General features: G+C 42.5%; 1 protein-coding gene and 1 long non-coding RNA gene across 5 annotated transcripts in view; one reads left to right on the forward strand and one right to left on the reverse strand.

Moving 5' to 3' along the window:
- The window catches only part of LOC123282132 (uncharacterized), a 62355-nt gene extending 52526 nt beyond the window's left edge, over positions 1-9829 (forward strand). Inside the window, exon 3 of the long non-coding RNA XR_011499211.1 lies at positions 9510-9829. This is a non-coding gene — a long non-coding RNA (uncharacterized lncRNA). The remainder of the gene's footprint in view (positions 1-9509) is intronic.
- Positions 9830-11136: 1307 nt separating this feature from the next.
- The window catches only part of CDC123 (cell division cycle 123), a 56025-nt gene continuing 44429 nt past the window's right edge, over positions 11137-22732 (reverse strand). For all 4 annotated transcript variants that reach the window (XM_014850185.3, XM_044762129.2, XM_044762127.2 and 1 more), the window contains 3 exons: positions 15734-15862; positions 12023-12160; positions 11137-11421 (listed from right to left, as the gene is read on the reverse strand). In XM_014850185.3, coding sequence (XP_014705671.2) covers positions 11395-11421; positions 12023-12160; positions 15734-15862 — 294 coding nt within the window. In that variant the 3' untranslated portion in view covers positions 11137-11394. The remainder of the gene's footprint in view (positions 11422-12022; positions 12161-15733; positions 15863-22732) is intronic.

Below are 22732 nucleotides of genomic sequence, written 5' to 3' on the forward strand. Positions count from 1 at the left end.
TTCTGAGGTTTGAGCAGAGCAACAGCAGCACAGAAGCCAGAATCTCTTTGGCGGCCAAGTCCTCGTGACACTGTCCCCTGGATCTCTGAAATTGCTTGGATCCCTCCCCTCTCCGTGGCCTGTTTATTTAGCTTGGCTGTTAATTCTGAGGTACCTCCTATCCTTCCAATCCATTCCTTTTCCTGTGGTTAACCAGAGTTAGTTTCTGTTGCTTGCAACCAAAGCTTCTTAACAGAGTGACCACATTTCTTCCCATTATTCAGATTTTGCCACACCTTTATTTTGCGTTCAAAACCCAGAAGTGAGCATTATCACATCCCGGAATCTTTATCTCTGCTTTTCTAAGGCTCATCCCACGAATTCTCATTTCGATTTCAAAGAAGGTGACTCCATGACAACAAACGGTGACGGGAAGCAGCCGTCTGCTATCCTGGTACCTTTTCATTTCTCATACCTACTAATTTATTGAAAGAGGTACCAGGATCCTTCTTTAAGGACTTTAAGTTGTCTATTTAAATGCTGTATCTCTTCCTACTGTATTTATTTCTCCAATTCTAAATTCCCTTGCAATCAATGTCAGACACCCTTGAAGAGCATTTGAGAATATGCCTCTCCATCCCTTCTTTCCTGTGTCCCTTCCCAATGTCCCCTTTCTTTGAGTGACTTTTTTTTTTTAATGACTAAGAAGGACAGTGCTCTCAGCATCATGAATACGTGTACGGGAGTCTGCTTCTCTTGTATGTGTGAGAAACAGATGTAATTTCTGGCTGTGGAAGTTTGAGCTTCCATTGGGCCTGGAGATAAACGCCTTTTACCGGGCTGAAAGTAAACACCCCTAAAAGCAATAGTGTTACTTGGCACTTATGCAACACTTTTCATCTACAAAGCAATGGGTAGACATTCAAGAATAAGCCGTCACTTCTTCCCACAAGAATAAATGTATAATGCTGGATATAATCCTGTCCTGTTCCTCAGACCTAAACAATGGGCCCTGCTTATAAACTGTGGCACAACAAGATGACTTCTTAGAAGGAAAAAAAGGGAGAAGGTGAGAGAATGAAAAGAGTCAGAAAGAAGAAAAAGAGAGCCAGCCCTGATGGTCTAGTGGTTAAAATTCAGTGTTCTCACCATTTTGGCAGCCCAGGTTCACTTCCTGGTCGTGGAACCACACCATCCGTGTGTCAGTAGCCATGCTGTGGTGGCGGCTCATAAAGCAGAACTAGAAGGATTTACAACTAGGATATAAAACCATGCACTGGGGCTTTGGGGAAGAGAAAAAAAAAAAAAGAGGAAGATTGGCAACAGATGTTAGCTCAGGACGAATCTTTCAAAAAAAAAGAAAGAAAGAAAGAAAGAAGACAGAGAAGACCTACAATTTATCCAGTGAATATTGTGAGTCTGGGACGATGCTTTGGAGAAAAGCACTCGAGGATTCTGCCTGGCTCCACGGCCATTTATCCTGCGTTACGACACGCTGAGAAGTTTCCACGGAGATTAGGTCATCCCCGTCATCCCTCAAGCTGTGGTATCACACCTTTTGATGATTCTTCCTTTTTGTTACTGGCATACTTTCTTATTTCCAAATTCAAGTGTTGCCTAAATACCAAAGCAAATCAACTTTAAATTAACGTTCGTAAATGTGTGTGTGCGTGTGTACACATCCACATCCATACATAACATCTGGGCTCTTTCTTCCCCATCGCTCCCCCTCACCCTTCTTATCTGGGGCTGGGGGCTGGGGAGGGAGGTAAGCATGTGCCTGTTAGCCCCATGTCCTGCCATGATGTAACTGGAAAGAACTCAGATTAAGGACTGGCTTACTCCTTCTGAAGTCATCCCATCAAAGGCAAGACGAGCCCCCACCTGCCCAGAGAAATCCTTGGCTGAACTTCTTAGCAGGTAGACGCCCTGTGAACTGCAAATAAACACAGGGCATGAAGACAGGAGGGAAAGCCTTTCTACGGCTTTGCACACAGCTCTTCCTTAAAGAGACGGTATTTCCAGGGTTCAGTCGTGCATAAGGTATCCTTTTGTGCCCTGATTCTTCTAATCATAACCAATCATCATTGATGTCCAAGTCAGGGAACTCTGAGGAAGAAAGTAGAATCCCTTCAGCAGCCGTCTCCTCTCACTTCCCTCATGTCAGACTGGTATATATGGAGCTGTGTGGCATTAAAGAAAACTGACGTGCAACAAACCATATTTAGGGCTGATCATTTGATGGACAGGTATTTGCATAATGGGACATAATGGGAGGATTTTTCTTTTTTGCTATCGAGTCTTTTTCTCAAAAACTCAATAAATTATATTAAACCAACTTTTAATTTATGATATTTCACTTTTTATATCTTATAAAACAAAGTATTGGGGGCCGGCCCAGTGGCGCAGCGGTTAAGTTTGCATGTTCCACTTCTCAGCGGCCTGGCGTTCGCCGGTTCAGATCCTGGGTGCAGACATGGCACCGCTTGGCAAGCCATGCTGTGATAGGCGTCCCACATATAAAGTAGAAGAAGATGGGCACGGATGTTAGCTCAGGGCCAGTCTTCCTCAGCAAAAAGAGAAGGATTGGCAGTAGTTAGCTCAGGGCTAATCTTCCTCAAAAAAAACAAAAACAAAAAAACCCGAAGTATTATAAATCAAGGCTTGTCTTCATTTACTGCTCCTTGGCTAACACACGTTTATCCGCGTATCTTTTCTTAGACACGCTATATGTGTGTGTGTGTGTCGGTTTCACCATTGAACCGTAAATCTCCTCAAGGTCAGGGACTATTGCCTCCTACCTGTCCAGAGCTTTCAAAAACCTAAACTAATACATCAAAGAATTAGGAAAAAGGGAAAGCAGAGAAAAGAAAATATAGCAACCTAAGACTCAAAAACAAGTGGAAATTCCATAATATTGCTCTGCTCCTGCTGCTCATCCCCGGCAGCCACACAGACGCGCTATGGTTATACTCTAGAGTGGAGAAGGGCAAGAAAATCTACCCACCCGGTGTCGACATATAAGCTTTCAGTTTTGTTTTTTTTTCAGGTTTGCAGTTGTTTTCCTCAAATGTAATGGAAGTTGAGTGATCTATTCAATCAGAATCGACCTGGCCCAGGAACCCAAGCACACGATGCCAAGTCAGGTGGCTACACTGTCGCTGTGATAGAAAGGACCCCATTAAGCCAAAAGTCGAATTGAGGGCACGCGATAAAAATACACACACGAAACCAGGAGTATTGTCACTGAACTGCAGAACCAAGATAAAGCAGAAGGTGCTCCTGGAAATCGAGAGCAGAGTGCACATGCTCAGGGCTCGCCTCCTGGGGGCCGTGTCCCTGGCCAGCGGGAGGAACGGGTGGCCTCTTGGAATTCCACTGTGGGACAAAAGTGAACCAACCAGACTGATCTAGTGGATGGTGACTGGAACAGTGAGGGAATCATCACTCTTGAAATAGGACAATGAAAGAAGTCTGTTCTAGAAGGAGCAAGGAGTTTCCAAGTTTTATTTTGTATCCTTCCAAATTTGTCCCTGTACTTGGTATCTAGTTCATGAAAGTAGGAACCACTTGTTTCAAAGGCCTCCACTAGAATTTTTTGAGAAACCTATATACGTATTTTACTTGTAGGGGAATTTAAAGGGCCATTGAGTAATAGCGTACAGTCTGCACACACCTGCACAGACTTCGGGTTATCCTTCCGTGGTTTTTGGAGCAGAGTGATATAGGATGAAGAGAGTGTGGGCTTTGGACTCAGACACATCTGGCTTTGAATCCCACCTCTGTACCTGACTGCCCACTATCTACAGCAAAGGATCTGAGCTGCAGACTCATCTTCGGTAAAGGGGGGGAAGTTATTGCTTAATTCACACAGTCATAGAGTTACAACTTGGTACTGTACATAGAGCATTTGGCATTCCCTATCCTGGAATGTTTTCTTACCAGGTTGGTCATTTCTTGTGTCTCCTGAATGGATGCATTTTTTTTCCAGTCCCCAATCTATTGCTTTCATATGATTGTATTTGAAGCCTTGCTGAAATCTATGTTCAACCACATGCTGCTGCCTCCAGGCCCCAGGTCAAGTGGAGGGGCTCTGGGGATGCACACACTGTATCCCAGGTAGGAAGAGAGAGAATCCTGGGAAGGTTGCACTACAGCGACGCTGTGATGGGGAAAGGCTGGCTATGCAGGTAGGACGGAGAAAATAAAGAGGGGTCTCCCCCTAGAACCCTTCCCCCAAACACAGAGGAAGGCAGACAGCAGGAAGTATTATTGGATTACTATAACAGAGAGGCAGGCCACTCGTTGAAATCACACCACGATAACGAGACAGCACAGTAAGAGTGAGCTTACGCTTACTGAGCACTTACAACGATGCCGGGAACTGTCCTCCACTGACTTCTGGCAACAACCCTGTTGGGTAGGTGCCACTGCCATCTCTCTTTTATGGATTAGGAGACACAGGGCCAGAGAGATCCGAGACCTTGCCCAGGACCGTGCCGTCAGCAGGTGACAAAGCCAGTTCTAGCCCAGGCAGCCTGGCTCTCGGGTCCCCCTGAGTAACCAGGGACTATGCTCATAGGCAACGACAAAAAGCCTAGTTTCCCACTTAAATGCAAAGCAAACAAAAGCAAAACAGAACTAGCCCTGGAAAAGATGATCCTTCTGGATGGTTTGTAAGTGTATGGAAGGCGGTTGTGTCTGTCCAGGCCTCATACGGCGACAGTGCTTGTTAGCACTGGGGAATGGGTACAGGGAAGGAGGCCTGAGTGGCTAAAAAGACGCAAGGCAAGCAGTCACAGGATATGCTGAGGTTCTGTCGCGTTTTTTCAGAACAGGTAGGCAGGAGCAATTACTCCGTTGGAATTTATTCACAGTTTTAGGCCTCGTACATGTTCCATCATGAATGCTGTGGGGTGAGATATCCGCAGGATGTTTTTGATGATTTGGTTCAGTTAAGGAAAGATAAGAGCTCTTTAATAATCTTTTGGGAGTAATGATTCCGTAATGTACATAACAGAGAGTTGCATTATTCAAGTTGCCGACCTTGGGAGTGATTCGTTAGTTTTGTATCTGGAGGACTTGTTTTCAATTGCTTCTAGGCCAGAACACCTACAGTGATGCTAAGTGCCTTGCTTTTGGCCAAGATAGCGCATGCACCGAGCACTGTGAGAAAATAAAGCAAAGACACCGTTCTTGCCCCAAGGCCACAATTCGTGCAAGGATTAGGACACAGACTGTAGAGGGTTCTAAGTGTAAAAGGAATAGTAATGTCAAAGTGCTGTGAAAATTCCAGCACAGAAGACACTCTGGATAATTTCAAGAGGAACACGCCACGTGAGCCAGGCCTTGAAGGCTGGCTTTAAACAAGCAGGTTGGGCAGGGGGTGAGGAGGGGTGAGGGGGGTGAGGAGGGGTGAGTGGGTGAGGCACAGCAGAGGGAACAGGTGAGACAGGTAAAGACATCCTCGGCTGTCTCGAGCACTCTAGGCTGGCCGGAGCCCAGCACGGGATGGAGAAGATGAGGCCATGAGGACAGATCGGGGCGATACCGCCCAGGGCTCTGAGTGCCCCCCGAGAAGGCTGGGCTTGGCTGGGAAATCTCTGCGAGGCTTTCAGCGTTAGAGTGACTGGAATTGCACTTCAGGAAGACTAATGTCCTAGGGGTACACAAAATGGATTACGGCTTCTTGGAGCTGGATCTGAATTTTGGAAAATTCTGAACCAAGTCTGATGAATAAGAAAAAAAAAGTGATTTAGAGCTGTATACTACTTTTTGTCAAAAAACAAGGTATTGAATAAAGATAGATTTTCTTCTGTGGCTTATAAGTGGATCGGACGGGACTTCCAAAAAGACTCAGAAAAAGGTTTTGGAGTGGCAAAAATAAGTGTATCGTTCTCTAAAGCAGCTGCTTTCAAGGATAACACCCATTCCTGTGAATAATCAGATGGCTCCTTGAAAAACAATCGGAGTTATTGCTTTAACAACATAGTATGTCTTGAAAGAGAGCTGTTACAATCCATCACCAGAACTCGCTTCTGTAAGTACAATGTGACCTTCTGACCCCATCTGTCATGGTTCTTGATGTGTCAGCTTAGCGGCTACTGTCCCCAGTTATTCAAACACTAGTCTAGGTGCTGATGAGGAGAGACTTTTGCAGATGTAATTAAAGTCCCTATCAGTTAACTTTAAGGGAGATTATCCTGGTGGGCCTGACTTAATCAGTTGGAGGGCTTTAAAAGCAGGACTGAGGATTTCCTGAGAGAGAGAAGAAATTCCACCTGCTGACAAGAGCTTTGGCCCCTGCTGGTGGAGGTCCAGCCTGCTCGAGACTTTGGGCTGACTAGCTCAGCCAGCCCCTCTCAATTGCAGAAATCAATTCCTTGTAATCAAGTCCTCATTTACACACACATGAATGTATGTATCTACTTACATATACGTGTGTGTATATATACACACATAGTAAGGAGATTTTATAACATGTCTATGTATGCACGTATGAATCTCGTACTGGTTCTGCGTCTCTGGTCGAATTCTAATACACGGTTTCCTTTGTTTATGTGCGCTGACAAATTGCTCTCTTAGGGGGGATGTACTATAAATGAATTAATTACATAAACACCATTGTGAGACACTGTATTTAAGTTAAAACTAAAGCTCTACTTTTCTGAGGTACACATAAAATGGCTCCATTCTTACGCCTGCAGAAGCCTTGGCTATTATCCTACGTGGCTTTAGCCCAGGGGTTCTTAATCTGGCGTTTATGACCCCCTCAAATTGTGTGTAAAATTTTCTGAGGAGCATCCCTAACTTTCACTGGATTCTCAGAGAAACTCCTTTCTCCTCAAATTATTAAGAATGGCCGTAGCTTATTTTGAAGGTTATTTTGTTGTTTATACTCAGTTCCCTAAGGCTTGATTGTCCATACGCTATGAATGGGTAGTTGGGTCCCCAGCTGCTTGTCTTGTTCCGAAATTATTGCTGATGTTTTATACATTTGTTTTTCGAAAAGAGGGAGCAAGCCACTTGTAATTAGCAGGAGAAATTCCATTTAAGTCTTTACTTGATTGAAAGTCCATAAATACATGGTGAGATAATGCCCTAAGCACTCTACACATTAAACATGAGTCTCAAATAGGCAAGAAAATCAGCGATGAAGAAAGTACAACTTAAGTCATCCTTACTTCATACTGAGGCTTTGACAAAACTAACGATCAATTAGAGAATCTCAAAATAATTATATAGCTAAATATTATTAAACTTCTGTTGTGTGGAGAGATTTATACTGAGTACATAAAAATCAGTAAGAACCACTGGTCTAATTTCACATTAAACACCCACAGTAGGGCTTTTAACAAATCAAAAGATTACTACTCACAATATGTAAGAACACTATTTTAATCTTATTCAACTCCTTAGCAGTATCCCACAGAGTTGAACATAAGCCTCTCCTGGTTTTCTTTCCCAATTTGCCGTGACTTTTCAGTCGACTCCTACTTTCTGCACAAGTGCTAATTGTTGGATTTCCCCCAGAAAAGCCTTGGGCCTCTTCTAAGTAATCTCATCCATTCCAATGGTTTAAATGCTAATATGTGCTAACTCCCCCAATTTTTATTTCTAGCCCAAACTACCTTTTAAATTCTATCCACTTGTCTCTTAACATCTTTCTCTGGATAAGTCAGTGGAATCTCAAATTCTTCATGTCCAAGAGCATCTTGATTTCTCTCCCTAGTTCCTCTTTTAGTCTTTCCCATTCTTAGAAAAACAGCATCACCTTCCACCTGGCAGCTCAAATCAGAAACCTCAGCATCCCTCCCCATGCCTCCTTTTCCTTCACGCCCACATCGTCACTGCTTCCTTTCAACTGTATCCCCAACCATTCTGCCTCATCTCCTCTCAATGCCACCCCCGGAGCAAAGCCACTATTATCAGCAGTAGGCACCGTTCTCCTAACTGATCTGCTTTCCACACAGAAACCAGAGTAACACTTCACAACCCTCAATCAAATCATGTCTTTCCTTCGCTTAAACCTCCCAGTGGCTTCCCACCTCACTGGAGAAGGAAATCCCAACATCTTACCACTGGCAAAAGGCCCTGCCCATTTCTCCCCTCACCCAGTGGTCTTCTTGAGTTGCTGCAACTCTCCCAAGGCCCTTCTCACCTCAGGTGCATGCTCCTGTGTGGAAGACTCGCCCCTCTTCACGTGGCTGGTTTCTTCTCATCCTCAGGTCTCAGCCTAGCTACGGCCTCCCAAGAGATTCCTTCTCACACCAAAGTCCATGTCTGTCTCATTCTTCGTCTTTACTGTGCCCTGCTCATCACAATTTCTCTCTCTTCCTTTACTTGTTCATCATGGTGTACTATATTGTTAGATCTATGAAGGCAGGAACCTTCGGGATGTATACACAGCAGCTAATGCTGTCCTGGACCCAAGAAATATTACCGAATGAATGAGCCACTGCGGCTGTCTTCTTACCTTCATGCTCCACCCGCTAGTTTTTCAAACAGCCTACATGCATTTAGAAGTGTTATTTTGGTTTTCCTTGAGTGGAAAAAGGAGCCATTTGAATGCCTTCTCTCTTAAGGAAATCAGTGCCAGCCTCACTGCCCAACATGGGGCTTTCAGCTGTGTCTTCAACTGCCTTTTGACCAGGTCCTCTATTCCTCTGCCTCCAGCCTCTTCACGTGCACACTAATCGACCTGCCCCGTGTAGGAGCGGTGAGGTTAGCATCACTTATTTTCTTAGCATACTTACTGAAACTGTTTTCTATGAGCCAAGACCACACGTGACTGAAACAACTTTCAGTTAAGAGGAATTGTGTCTTTGAAATGTCTAAAAATGGCTAAGTTGCCTCTCAAGATCAGCCTGGTTAATATAAACATGAAATTGAATTAATCTTTCAGAGACTGTTATTTCTTCATTTAATTTCTACTCCTCTACATACAAATGCATGAGATGAATTTGTACTTACTTTTATTTAAAAAACAATTTCTTTTTTGAAAATTCTATTATTAAAAGAATAATTTGTCCTAGTTGAAACTTATCTATAAAAAATATCAGGCTAAAGCCTTAGCTTAGAGAAAAGCATTAAACTAGAAGTCCCTTTGTGGTCCTGATTCTGCTACAATAAAGATTTTGGACAAGTCTTACTCCCCCTGGCAGCATTTTTCTCCACTGTTAAAAAAGGAAGGAAATTAGAGAGGGACGGGGTAGGGGGAGGGAAAGAAAAGAAAGAAACTGGGCCGAATGATCTCTGAAGTCCCTTTCCACTCAAAATTCTCTCAATTCTGTTAAAAAGAACTTGCCTTTAGTATACAGAGGTCTGCAAAGCATAATGATGGTAACACTGACCATTTGTTGGGGGGCTTATTATGTACAATGCATGGGTGTATGAAAAGTTTTACACGGGATATCTCATTTAACAGATCATGAACTTATCCTTATCATCCTCCCACTTTATAAGGGAAGAAAACAAACCTGAGCCAAAGCAACTCAGTCGCATAAGGTTTCTGTTTGTTTTTTTCACAGACACGATCCTCAATTACCAAAAAAAGAAATGGCTGAGTAGACAGGAAAAAATTATGAACTCAGAAAATGCAAATGAAAATGACTTTTTAAAATAGGACATCTGGCAAAGTCCGCTGTGCGGAGGCCCATGTACATGCCACTGCCTGCAGGACCAAGTAAACACGTTTATCCCAACCCGCCAGGACCACAGCTGCCATGTCCGCTCTGCAGAGGCAGGACTTCCGGACGGCGATAAGGAATCATAAGTATTCACTTTACAATTCAAGCACAAGCCTGAGGCATCTCAAAGAAAGAAGAGAGAGTGCCAACAAAATAAAAGGGTAATTCCAAACTAATCTTTAGGCGGGCATAAATGATATTTGAACTCAGGGGACTATTTCCTCATATTATCCTATATTTAATATTAACATCAGGATAATCAACTAAAATTAAATATACTAAGGAAACGACATACAAAAACCACATTTTTGAAAGGAAAGTGAGAGTTGAACTCAATAATTTCCTCAGGAAAATTTAATGTTTTACACCACTAATTGCACTGTTGATGAAATATTTGCCAAGTTTTGCCTCAGTCTTTTTATTATATGTAGCCTGGATTTTTAAAATTAGTCTCAAATATATTTACCTTTTTTTTTGACTGGTAAAGTACCATCTTGGCAAATCCAGCTTCCAGAGCCAGGCTCACGATAATAAACCCCTCCATTCTGAATTAACAGACACTCATGTGTGGTTTTAAAAAAAATGAAAATATTTTTAAAGCACCTGTACCTCCAACAGTTGGCCTCAGAAATGGCATTTGATATACTGAGTACAAAGATTCCAACTGGATCTCTGTATTTTGCATTTCAAATACTAATATCAAATTACTGGAACAGAAAAACCACACAAAAAGCTACAGAATTTGAGATAACCAAAAAAGAAGTGATATCTTTCATCATTATGCATAATCTGCCTTGACTCCACAGGGAGGGGAAGGTCTGCCCTTTGTGTCTCCCTCCCGGCAGCACTCGCATGTGCTCTCCTGTGACGAGAAACGCACCTCCAACTCGTGTTCTTTGATACCACATTAGATGGGAACCCTGGGAACCTGTAACGTCTGTTTCCTTCAAATTGCTCCACGATATAAAATAAGACATCAAGGACACTTGGCAGGGCATCTTGGCACAGTCAGTGCTGAGTAAATTAGCCATCAGCTCATCAATGAGGGCACTGAACAATAATTACTGGAATGGTGGCCTCAAAAAGTAAATCTATCTCCCCAAAATTCCGGTATTTTTTTTTAAAAGGCCAAATTGTAATTAAATCTGTGATTGTTTTACTAATGTATACTAAGATGGTTGTAATATACTGAAATTTTCATGATTATCTGATAGTCTGAGAGGCCTGTATTCTTTTAGCTATCCCCAAACTGAAGTTAAACTGATAGGAAAATTATACAAAAATCCTCAAAGTAGAAAAAATATTTTCTCTAGTAATATAAGATTCTACTTTTTCAGTGGAAAAGTAACGATCAGGAAAGAATCCATTTCTGTATGATAAATACAAATTTGCCCACTACCTGATAGGTGCAAAACCAGCACAAGAAACCTGGGTAAATGGAAACAGACGGAGCCCAAAGGGAAAGGTGTCTCATGGACAGTATTTTATCATCAGAACGGTATGGTTTCCTGTGTTTAAGATCTATTTATTACGTTATTTTTACAAGTAGCAAAGTCCTTCCATTTTTTTTCCAGCTTAATATACATGAATATAAAAAGCTACTGATTTGCACAGAGCCCGCCCCACCCGCATCCGACGGGGTCAAGAGGAAGCTGGGGACTATGAAGGGCCTCCTGCAGGAGCGGCGGCTTCCTCGGCGACTTGGTCTTGAACTCTAGCACTCCAGTCATTCATCCTCTTGCTGATTTCTTTTCTGTCAAAGGAAACCGAGACTACATTAAGACAGCACATTCCAACTGAGATATCTGTGCAGCCAAGATCACTTTTTCTGTCAGCAAGTGTAATTTTCTAGAGGCCTTGGCAAAAGATGTGGTTGAAAATTATCATGGAAAAACATGCCTTAACTAATTTGTTAAACTAGTTTATCACTATGGCTCTGGGGTAATCACCCGATTACCCTCAGGTATCTGAATATTTTCTTCTTTTTCTTTCATACGTACAAACGTTCCCACCCAGAAACCCACACACAAATACAAATATTCACATTTCCCCTTAAGGAAGTGATCTCCACTTAGCCCTGTCTACGCACTTTCTCCAAAATTAGAAGTATTATAAAAGTTATTCAAAAAGCATGCCCATCATAAAAACCTTCTGTCATTCTAATAAATTATGAAATAAATTACTCCTTCCGCTCACATCACACACTTCTTTATAAAATGATCCAACTCAGTAATTGTGCTCCTTTAATTCATAATCATCACGGAAAAGTCTAGAAGGTATGAGACTAAAGTGAAGCATTAACAGCCAGTTTGAAGACAAAGCTGCCCGGCATACTAAATATCCGTATCCTTTACCAGTTTAAGGAAATCTATGAGCTTGTGAGCATCCTCCCCGGTGGAGAGATCCACAAAGTCCTTGGGCAGTCGGTAGCTCAGATAGGGGCTGGGCTGAACTGTCACTTCACTGTTCGTGCAACGGAAAGCTGGAGAATCCTAAAGAGAAAAGAAGGAAAGAGTGTGAGAATTTCTTTTTAAAGTCTATTCTTCAAACTGAAGAAGACTCTAGCATAACAATTTCAACTCTGTGTTCCCTTCTGTACTAGGTAAGGAAGCAAACGAGAGTCTGAGGTAAAGGAAGTCACCAAGATTTTCAAGTTTTTCCACATATTCACTAGAAATTAAAAATAAGGTACCTGAAAACAGCGTCCTCATGGAGAGCCAGGTCAATGCCTAGATGCTACTGGTGCGCAGCCACTGTGGGCTGCAAATGGGTGTGGATCTCTGCCATCCCTGAATGGGCCAGGGGCCTCAGGCTACTTATCTCTGGACTCGAGCAATCTCATACAAACCAGAATATTATAAACATTATCTTTTTTGTGAAGAAGATTGGCCCTGAGCTAACATCTGTTGCCAAGCTTCCTCTTTTTGCTAGAAGAAGATTGTCGCTGAGCTAACATCTGTGCCAATCTTCCTCTATTTTATGGGATGCTTCCACAGCACGGCTTGACGAGTGGTGCTAGGTCCACGCCTGGGATCCGAACCCATGAACCCTGGGCTGCTGAAGCGGAGCACAAATTTAACCACTACACCACTGGGCTGGTCCCAACACAATCATTTTCTACAGGTACAACGTTGAGAAGCACCGCCTTAGAGAATAAAGTTAACAGTGAGGGCAAACGAGTGCTATGAATTCCTAACACTTTCATACTTCTCCGATGTCACTGGACTTCGTATTTCTGTCTCTCTCTCACAACCCACGTAAAACTGCAAATGCAAGTATTGTATTTAATGAGTCTGCACATCCTTCACTGTACTTCTTAGAGTCTTGACACCATATTTACATGTTGCATTGTGCCGAAAGGATTTCAGAGACAGAGGCCTTGGGTTTGCACTTCCTGGGTGGCAGATACCTAGTGAGGGATGGATGGTGTCCAGCAGAAGGAGACGGGCCAGGAACTTGAATGGAACAGGACTGTGGAGCCCTAGAAAGCAGGCCATATCTTATGACAGACCACTCATCCGAGAAATATTCATAAGATGCCTACTTTGGGCTGGACCTTGTTCTAGGTATGAGAGAGAACCTGGTAAATGAGACTGGCAGACAGCTGGTAAGCAAGAAAACAAATAAATTAACGAGATGATTTCAGATAGCAGAAAGTGTTATAAAACAAAACGACAGGACGCTCTAACAAGAGGAGAAGCACATGGCCTACTTTCCAGGGGTGGTCGGCTAAGACCTGGCTAGGAGGGGACATGGGGGCTGAGAACTGAATAGCACGATGGGGCAGCCTTGTGGGTCTGGGAGCAGCAAGCGACTTTGAAGGCGGTACAGAGATCCTAAGATAGGGCGTTGTGGCTTTGCGGAACAGAAGGCAGGCCAGGTCTCTGAGGAGTGGAAGACAAGCAGGAGGTGACGCTGGTGGAAAGGCCAGAGCCAGTTCCTTTTTCCTTTTCTTATCCCCTAACCTCCAATATAATGCTGTTTAAATTAAGAAGAAAGACAGAAGGATTTGGATCATAGAGAGAATCTTGTATACACTGTTTCTGTCCTGTAACTGTGTTCCTCCTATTTAAAAATAACCCCGTGCTGAATAATTTACATTCTCCTTCCTGGACACTCAGATTTAATGGCCCATGACTGTAAGATGCCAGTAGGGATAAAGTTCCTTCATTCGTGAATCTGACAAACAAGAATTGTGCCTGGCACTGTGCTGAGGCCACAGATCTGTGGAGAACAAGAGAGACACTGCCCCGGGGCTCAGAAACTGGGACTCCAAGGCAGGGCCCAGGCACGTCAACAGAAAGTACAACATAGTAGGGGAGTGCCTTGACAGGGAAAATATCAACCTTCGTCCAACCCAGAAAAACAGGGCCCAAGACAGCCCAGGCCACTGTCATGATGAAAAGAAGGATCTCAGAGACGGACAGAAGAAAAGATGCTCACACAGAAGGCAAGGCGGCAGGCAGAAAAGGAGGAAGACACCCGGGAGGGAACATGTGTCATGGGAACCAAGGGAAGAAGGGTCATAAGAAAGAGAGGGTGACACGTTCAAAGCTTGCCAAGTGGCTAAACCAGAGAGGGGCTGTGCATCGCTCCCTGGAATTACCAACAAGGCAGGGGGCCCTGGCCAAGAGCAGTTTCTGTGGAATGGCAGGGCCAGAGGCGAACCTGCAGGAGGGAACAGGTGAGGAGGATAAGAGCCAGCAGGCAGCAAGGAGAAATGACGGAGAAGGAAGTGGCCGTGATGACACACAGCCACTGAGCAGTTCCCAAAACAAGTTACATGGCAGCAGGAGGGAAACAAGTCCAATCCCACTTACGTAAAAATCTGTGTGCACACATACCAAAAAATGCCTGGAAAAATACTAACTCAAGGGGTAAGGATGGCTATTTCTACGGGTAGGATTTCAAGGCTTGCCTCTTTCTAATTCTGTTTTTTTAAATGACCACGTAAAAATAAAACTATTTCATAAAAGATATAAAACACTCACAAGATAATAATAAAAAACTCAGGATACATAACTGCACATGTAGTATAATCTCATTTATTTTAAAAAGTTCACACGTATGTACATAGCATGTTATATACCATAATGTAAGCAGTGGTTCTCAAGGTGGTAGGATTACGGGTGATTTCAGAATTTCCTTTAAAATGACCATGTATTACTTTTATAGGCAGAAAAAAGCTTTACAAAGTTGTTGCTTAAATAAAGTATGGCTGTGAAGATGAGGAGGAAGGAGAGAGCGGCCGGGTGAAGACATGGGGTTAAAGAAGGCTTTGTTTTTTTAAGATGGGTGATGTCTGAACGTGGTTAAATCCTAATAGATGGGAGTTGGGAGAAAGGAAGAGACTGGAAAAACAGGAAGAAGAGAAACGACAGCACAGAGTAAGGAGAGAGGAGGGGCGGGCATGCTGGGCGGGCGGGGATGAGACCCGGGAGGAAGGCCGCAGGGAAGTTTGTAGGCTGATGACAATTAAACACAGTGAGTTCTCACCGACAGACGCTCTTTCACTGTGAGAGGGAAGTGAAAGCATCAGCTGAGAGGAAGGAAAGGAATGATGGGATGGAAGGTCTGAGGAGCAGGGAGAAGGTGTGCCACAGCCACTGTGCATACAGAAGAGAAAGCTGACAAGGGATCAAAACCCCGCAGGGAGGGCCCACTTGAAATCTGGGGTCACGACTGTGAAGAGACCCCAGTCTGTGCGCCTGGGCAGTTCTCCTCTATCAGCGTCAGCAGCCTGCAGCCAGGATCAGAATAAACAGACTCAGGAACTGACCCAGGGTCAAGGTGGGCAGGAGAGGAGGAGCCAAGAAAAAAAAAAATAACTAGGAAAAATATGAATCAGATGGTCATTATTTCTTTCTATAAAGTTAAACGAATGAATCAGCATGCACACCCTTTTTGGATCACTTCCACGGGCATGTAGCTCTGAGTAAATCTGTGTTGTACTCGACATTTCCAAGAGTACAGGCCACTGCCCGTCCAAGTGCCTAAAGAGTAGGCAACAGTTACTTGGTGGATTGAAAGGTTTCCTTTATGTCTGTTATAATTTAACACCTTACCTGCTCCAGAGCGTCTCCTTCGCTAAAATCACCTTTTAGGTTTCTTCCAGATATCAGTTCTTCCCAAGTGAACAACAGTGAGTCTGTTACTTCACCAAATGGATTAAAATCGATTAGCCACACCTTCCCCTGTGGGACAGAGAGAACAATTACTAAGTACAGAACAAAAACAAAGTCTGTGACCTGTCTGATCAGACGTCTTACCAGATGTCTTATCTCCATCTTCTTCATATTATTTTAGCTAAAAGATCATCTTAAAACCCTTATAACTTATTTCAAAAGTGAGTTCCCCCAGGCCCCATCTGAGGACGGGCTGCCTGTCTAAATCAAGCAGCCACAGGTCCAAAGGGAAGGCAGAGAAGGGACCTAGGGGAGAAAAGCCTGACGAAGACACACAAGCCATTTCCTGCCTCAAATCACATGATAGTCTTAAGTCAAGAATCCAAGTAGGAAAAAGGAGAATTTTCCGAGAGCAGAAAGCTTTCAAGGGTGTGTTCAGTGATCGTTCACGAGGCAGCCGGGTGGGGGCAGGAGCCCACAGTTCCCAGGGTGCTCCCGTCCTTACCCCTGAGAGGCTGCAGCTGGGTTTTTGTTTCTTAAACATACCAAAAAAAGGTATGGAAATGCTCAGTTTTCTTTCATTTTAATGTAACGTATGTTCGTCTGTGTGGTAGAGCTACTTAATAGCACAGGAAGGAGTGATGAAAAAACATATCAACCTCTGAAGGAACTGCCTATCTTCTCGCATTCTGAGAGGAGGGGTGTGCGCTGTGATGGTTCCAGCCTGGGAAAGAATACTTCTGCCCTGGCCAGACTGAGTTCAGTCAGCCAGCGCATCTTAGCGTAAAGCGGCAGAGCAGTGACACTGCAGGGCTGGGGAATCTGTGAAATGCTGCCGAACGATTAACACCGACACACGGATCCCAGAGAGAGACGTGTTTCCTTGAAACTTTTACCTTTGCTCCTCTTGATTTTTCTCCCTGAAACATGCACATAATTGTACCACTTTGTTGTTGATAATTAGTCTTTCCTGTATATGCACAGTGGCACGTCTTGATCAGACATGTGTGTGTAAAATCACATATGCCTGAGGAAGTGGACTGCTGAGCCAGAGTTACTAACATCCAGCGCTGTTTCTCATCTGGGTTAAAAGAACAATTTGAGAAAGACGAAATGTCTAATTGGGACTTGCTTCAACATCAGAAAGCTCGAGTAGGTGGCAAAGAACCATTACAGGAAGTTTGTACCACACACACCATTTGGGTGAGTTTCTTATTTTATACAATCCCCAGGAGAAACTCTGCAACTCTTCTGTGCCGCTCGAGCTGTTTCCTCATGTCAATTCTGCGCTCACTCGTACATTCTCTGACCGTGTGAAGTAATGTCAGCCATCAATCAACTTCTTGGTATGATATCAGCTTTGCTTTTGGGCGATTACTCAGATGTCCTTGACATACTATATGTTATTTTAATAAAACAGGTATTTTCTAATCTCCAAATCCTTTCTACTTGAGTTTTTATAACCAGTAAAACCATCACATTATTAAAAGAAAAAAAAAAACTATTGCACCTGTCAATATAGGACTATTAAGCTCTATACTCTAAAAATATGCCATACAGTAAAACACAAACAAAACAAATTAAAAACCAAAAATAGATCCCCACCGTCAGGACTGAGAGCTGACTGTTTGTTCTGTAGTTCAGAAGCCGTTCTCTAGTTTAAAGAAAAATAAAGCCAGCTGTAATCAGGCCTAAAACTATCTAATGGGGATTTTCAGCAATAACATGTTTTTCATGGGAGATCTCAGGCACAAGACATTCTGAGAAATTCTGTTTTGACGCAATCCATCAGATAAGAGCAGTCACACTCACCTTCCTGTATCTGCCAACTGACCACCCCCAACCCCCACCCACCCAAATAAATCTCTATGCACCAAACAGCGTGCCAGGCACTGGGGCATGAAGATCACTAACACAGAATCCACTCCTTCCAAGAGCTCAGTGCAGACCAGGACGCACACCCCGTGTTTACAGACTATTCGCCACAGCACAGTTTGTGAAAAGACTTAGAAACAGGCTACGTGTTCATCGACAGGGAAACGGCTAAATAAACTACACTTCCATCCACAAAATGAAAGATAATGCTATTGTAAGAAACTGGAAAGCTCTCCAAGACACATTATTTTTTAAAAATGTGCAAAAAGCAAGGTGCAGAATATATATCAAATGCTAACTCTTATGTAAGAAAGATGAGAAAAAATAAGTATATTGCTTGTTTTTGTATCAAGAATTACTGGAAGGATATATAATAAAAGTGTACCTGTGGGAGTGCAGAGGAAGAAGGGTAGGAGTGAGCCTTTCTATGTATATTTACTTTTTGAACAGTGTGAAGGCATTATCAATTAAAAATTTTAAAACTCAGTAGGTTTTCAGAGCAGTGTTTGACACGGGTTAGGATGCAGGGAGGGTCACAAGGAAATTTGGGGCAATTCTACATCTTCACGGCACTGGTGGTTATACAACGGGATGTATCTGTCAAAAAACACAGAGCCATACACTAAGAAGGATGAATTTTACTCTACGTAAATTATATCTTAAAAGATCTGACCAAAAAGATTCAGTAGTTTTAAATGACTGAAAATATAAAAGAAATCAAAACCCAAAGACACAGGATACCATGAAAAAAAGAATAGGCAGAATTAAAAAGTAACCAAATAGAACCTACAGAAATGAAAAAATACAGCTGATGCAATTTAAAACAGTGAACAGGTTAAATGTATCAAATTAGACACAGCTGAAAGAGAACTAGTAAACTGGACAACATATCTTAGAAAATTACACAACACAGCGCAGAGAGAGAAAAGGTGGAAAATGAGAAGTCAAGAGACATGGGGATAAAATGAGGAGCTCTAAGATACCTCTAGACAGAGTTCCAAAGGACAAAAGACAGAAGAGAGGTACTATTTGAAAAGATAGCTGAAAATTCTCCACAATTGACAAGGGAAATGAATTCTCAGATGTAGAAAGAGTGATAAAAAGAGAAAAGAAAAGAAGCCAAACAACAATAAGACAGTATCTTCAAAGTGTTGAGGTAAGAGAAGCGGTCAACTGAAGATTCTATACCCAGCTCAGCCTGTCATCATGCACGAAGGCTAAACATCAACTTGCCCAGCCAACAGCTGAGGGAATTTACTACTAGAAAGAAACTGGATCCAAAAAGCAGTGAGAGACAAGAAGCAATGGCAGTCAAAGAAACTGAAGAGCAACAAAATTGACTAATTTGAGGTATAAATACAAAGTGGAACTCAAAATCAGAAATCACACATAATGTTTGGTGATGGACTATAATTAGTTTTTGGGTGGTGAACATGATGTAATCTACACAGAATTCGAAATATATTACAATGTACGTCTGAAAGCTATATCATGTTATAATCCAATGTTACTGCAATAGAAAAAAAAAGAAATCACATGTAAGACAAAAGGGGTGCTGGGAATCAGTGTTCTAAGGTCCTTGCATCATAAGGGCAACATGAAGTGAAATTAACTTTAGAGCTTATTAAATATCCATATGAAGATTTAATGGTAACTACCAAAATAAGAGAAACAAAAAATAAGACTTCAAAATTATTTGTGGGGGCGGGAGGGGGGTATCAAGAAAAACCAGTAATATAAATAAAAGGAAGAAAAAAAGCATAGAAAAGCAAAGCAAATCGAAAATTCAAGGTAAGATGGTGGAAAACAATCAAATAGCAAATAGAATAAATGCAAACTGCCCTCACCAGTTAAAACCAGAAATTGTCAGCAATTAAAAAACAAAGTTTACCAATATGCTATTTCCAAGATACATGCATACACCTAAAACATAGCAGCAAAAAATACAAGGATTGAAAAGATAAAACTAAGACCAAAAGAAAACTATAATAACACTATTAATATCAGACAAAATATATTTTAATGCAAAAAGCACAAGAGCTTTGTTAGGGCTAGAGATCGAGGGCCCCTGCCTAATGATGAGCATTCACCAGGAACATAAAGCCTTTATGAATGAGCATTTGTCTAAGAACACAACCTCAAACTACGTAACACAACGACCAGCAGAATTAGAAAGCGGGACGTTTTAATATACCCTGTTGAGTAACTGAGAGATCAAACAAGCAAAAAATAAGGAAAGATAGAGATTTTTTCATGGTTTTTAAAGTTTGTTTTTAAAAAATTTGTATATGGAAAAGTTTAAACATATACAAAAGTAGATAAAATACTCTAAAGAACCCGACGTACATACCACTTGGTTTCAACAGTTACCTTGTTGTTCCCCACAGCCAATCTAGTTTCCTCTATATCCCTTCTACTCCCCCCAAATCTGCATTCATTCCGAAGATATAGAAGATTTTAACAACCTTATTTTTATTTTTATTTTTTGAGGAAGATTAGCCCTGAGCTAACATCTGCCACCAATCCTCCTCTTTCCTGCTGAGGAAGACTGGCCCTGAGCTTACATCTGTGCCCATCTTTCCCTACTTTACATGTGGGACGCCTGCCACAGCATGGCTTGCCAAGTGGTGCCATGTCCACACCCGGGATCCGAACCGGTAAACCCCGGGCTGCCGAAGCAGAACATGCGAACTTAACCGCTGTGCCACCGGGCCGGCCCCTTAACAACCTTATTAACAAGCTTAATCTAACAAACATCCACAGACTACTTCACACATGAGCAATTGTACTTTCTTTCTCAATCACACATAGACCAGTTATAAAAAAGTGACCAAGTTGCAAAGCCAACCTCAACAATATCAAAGACTCAAGATCAGACATAGTCCATAAAGCAAGGAAATTATAACAAAATAATAATGATAACCAAAAAGAATACATAAGGGGACCAGAATAATTTTTCAAGTATCAAAGGTACTTATTCTAAATGCTAGGTGTGCATTATCAACACTTGAAGAGCGTCTTAAAACACACATCCCCAGGCCTCGTCCCAGACCTGCTAACGGGTGGGCCATCACTTTGACACACACGACAAGTTAGAATCTACCAACACTGAGTCAGCCTGCCCAGCGCAGTAAGAAAGGTGACACATCCAAGTGTTGCCAAGCTCCAACACACTCACTTAGATTTCATATGAGGGACCGCAATAACAGAAGAGGCAGTTTTCCACAGGAACAGTCATGAAATCACATATTCAAGAAAGCGCCTAACCAACGGTGCCACAAGCGCCAGTGAGCGAATGCAAATGAGCTTTACATTGTGGCTTCAGTCTCCTCTCAGAGACTGTCAGGATGTTTATACTAGCACGTTTCTCACTTTAAAGGCATGCCGCTACTTTCAGTTCTGTGCAATCACGGCAGGAATTCCTTATGTGCATGTCCAACTTCATTTCAGACATTTATATAACTCTTCCATCAAGCTACGCATTTACGCTGACCTGCCAGCCTACTGCATCACAGCTGACCTGGGTATCTGCCAGGGAAATACTGAGAGGCCTAGGCCAATTTCTAATTTTCAAATGCCATGAAATATAATTGCATTGAAGTGTAATTGCTTCAGTTCTAATATCTGTAAAAAGGGAACAAATAATGCATAGCTCACGGGGTTATATGGGTTAAGAGAGAGACTGAATTAAATGAGAATAAAGCTCATTGGAGCTGCACAGTCAGGCCACAGGCTAAGTTTACTCACTCACTAATTTGATCCTGCTTGCTACCACACCAGTTCCCTGGGACGTTTTAAGTCTTGAAGATGAGCTCGGAGAAGGTCAGGAGACCATCCTGGTGGAAGCTTCTTCCAGAAGCATGGCCTCTAACACAGTACAGGCTCTCGAGAAATGCTGGCCCGTCAGAAGCAGAGCCGGGACGAGAGCCCTGGGATCCTGTCCATTAGCTTGGGTTTCTATCCCTTCCATCACACTGGCTTCCCATTCTTTTTCTAAGGTTTGCTTCCTCTAAGTCGAAACTTTACCCAGTTGACATCCCTCTTCTTTTCCAAATCTCAATTTACAACTCTAATTCTTAATAGATACTATCACCCTTGAAGACAGAGATGTGGAAACGGAGTAAGTGCTTTCAGCTTAACAGAGGCAAGGAAAGAGTTAACAGTTATTTTGGGACACAACCATATGGGCCATATCCTTTTGTCCAAAAAACGATCCGGAGGTACCACAAGCATCACTCTGAGGCTGAGCTGAGCACGCAGAGGGAATGAGAACTATGTGGGTGACATTTGGGAAACATATGAGTCACATATTTGGAAAACACACCTGCCGTCTTCTTAACAGCTAAGTCAACGACATTTACTGACCCAAATTTCCCTGAGAAGATTGCATGTCTCGACAGTGAAATCTCTGCTGTAGGATTTACTAAGTCAGGTTTTTGTTTTCTTTTTCATTACGGAAGTTTTCATTACTGTTAAAGAATAAACGTAAACTCCTCTAATCCTCATCTTCAGTCTAAAGATAAAAAATAATTATCTAAATAACAAATGACAAATCCCTGGCCACATTTAAGTACACAAACGAAACCATGCTAAGCAGGCCCAGCCCTCTGATAACAGCGGAAAGAGGACTTAAGGTGGCCATTTAGCTATCTGTTAAATTAACGAGCCCTAAACTTGTGACTCATAATTATTGAAGACATTACTTCTCCTAATGTTAAGTATATTTTAAGGGGAGATTCTTGACCACTGTGAATTTCAAACACCTTAGATGGTTTGAGAAAATATTTTTTAAGTAGTGGGCCCTTTACACACGTAATTCATGAATGAAGGAATTTTATCCCCACTGGCATCTTGCTTATAAGACCAGCTCTGATTTTTTTTGTGTGTGTGTGTGTGAGGAAGATTGGCCCTGAGCTAACATCTGTGCCAGTCTTCCTCTATTTTGTATGTAGGATGCTGCCATAGCATGGCTTGATGAGCAGTGTGCAGGTCCATGCCCGGGATGCAAACCTGCAAACCCTGGGACACCAAAGAGGAGTGTGCAAACCAGAACACCACCAGGCC

This window comes from Equus asinus, chromosome 29 (assembly GCF_041296235.1).
Source record: "Equus asinus isolate D_3611 breed Donkey chromosome 29, EquAss-T2T_v2, whole genome shotgun sequence".
In the NCBI taxonomy this organism is placed as follows: domain Eukaryota; kingdom Metazoa; phylum Chordata; class Mammalia; order Perissodactyla; family Equidae; genus Equus; species Equus asinus.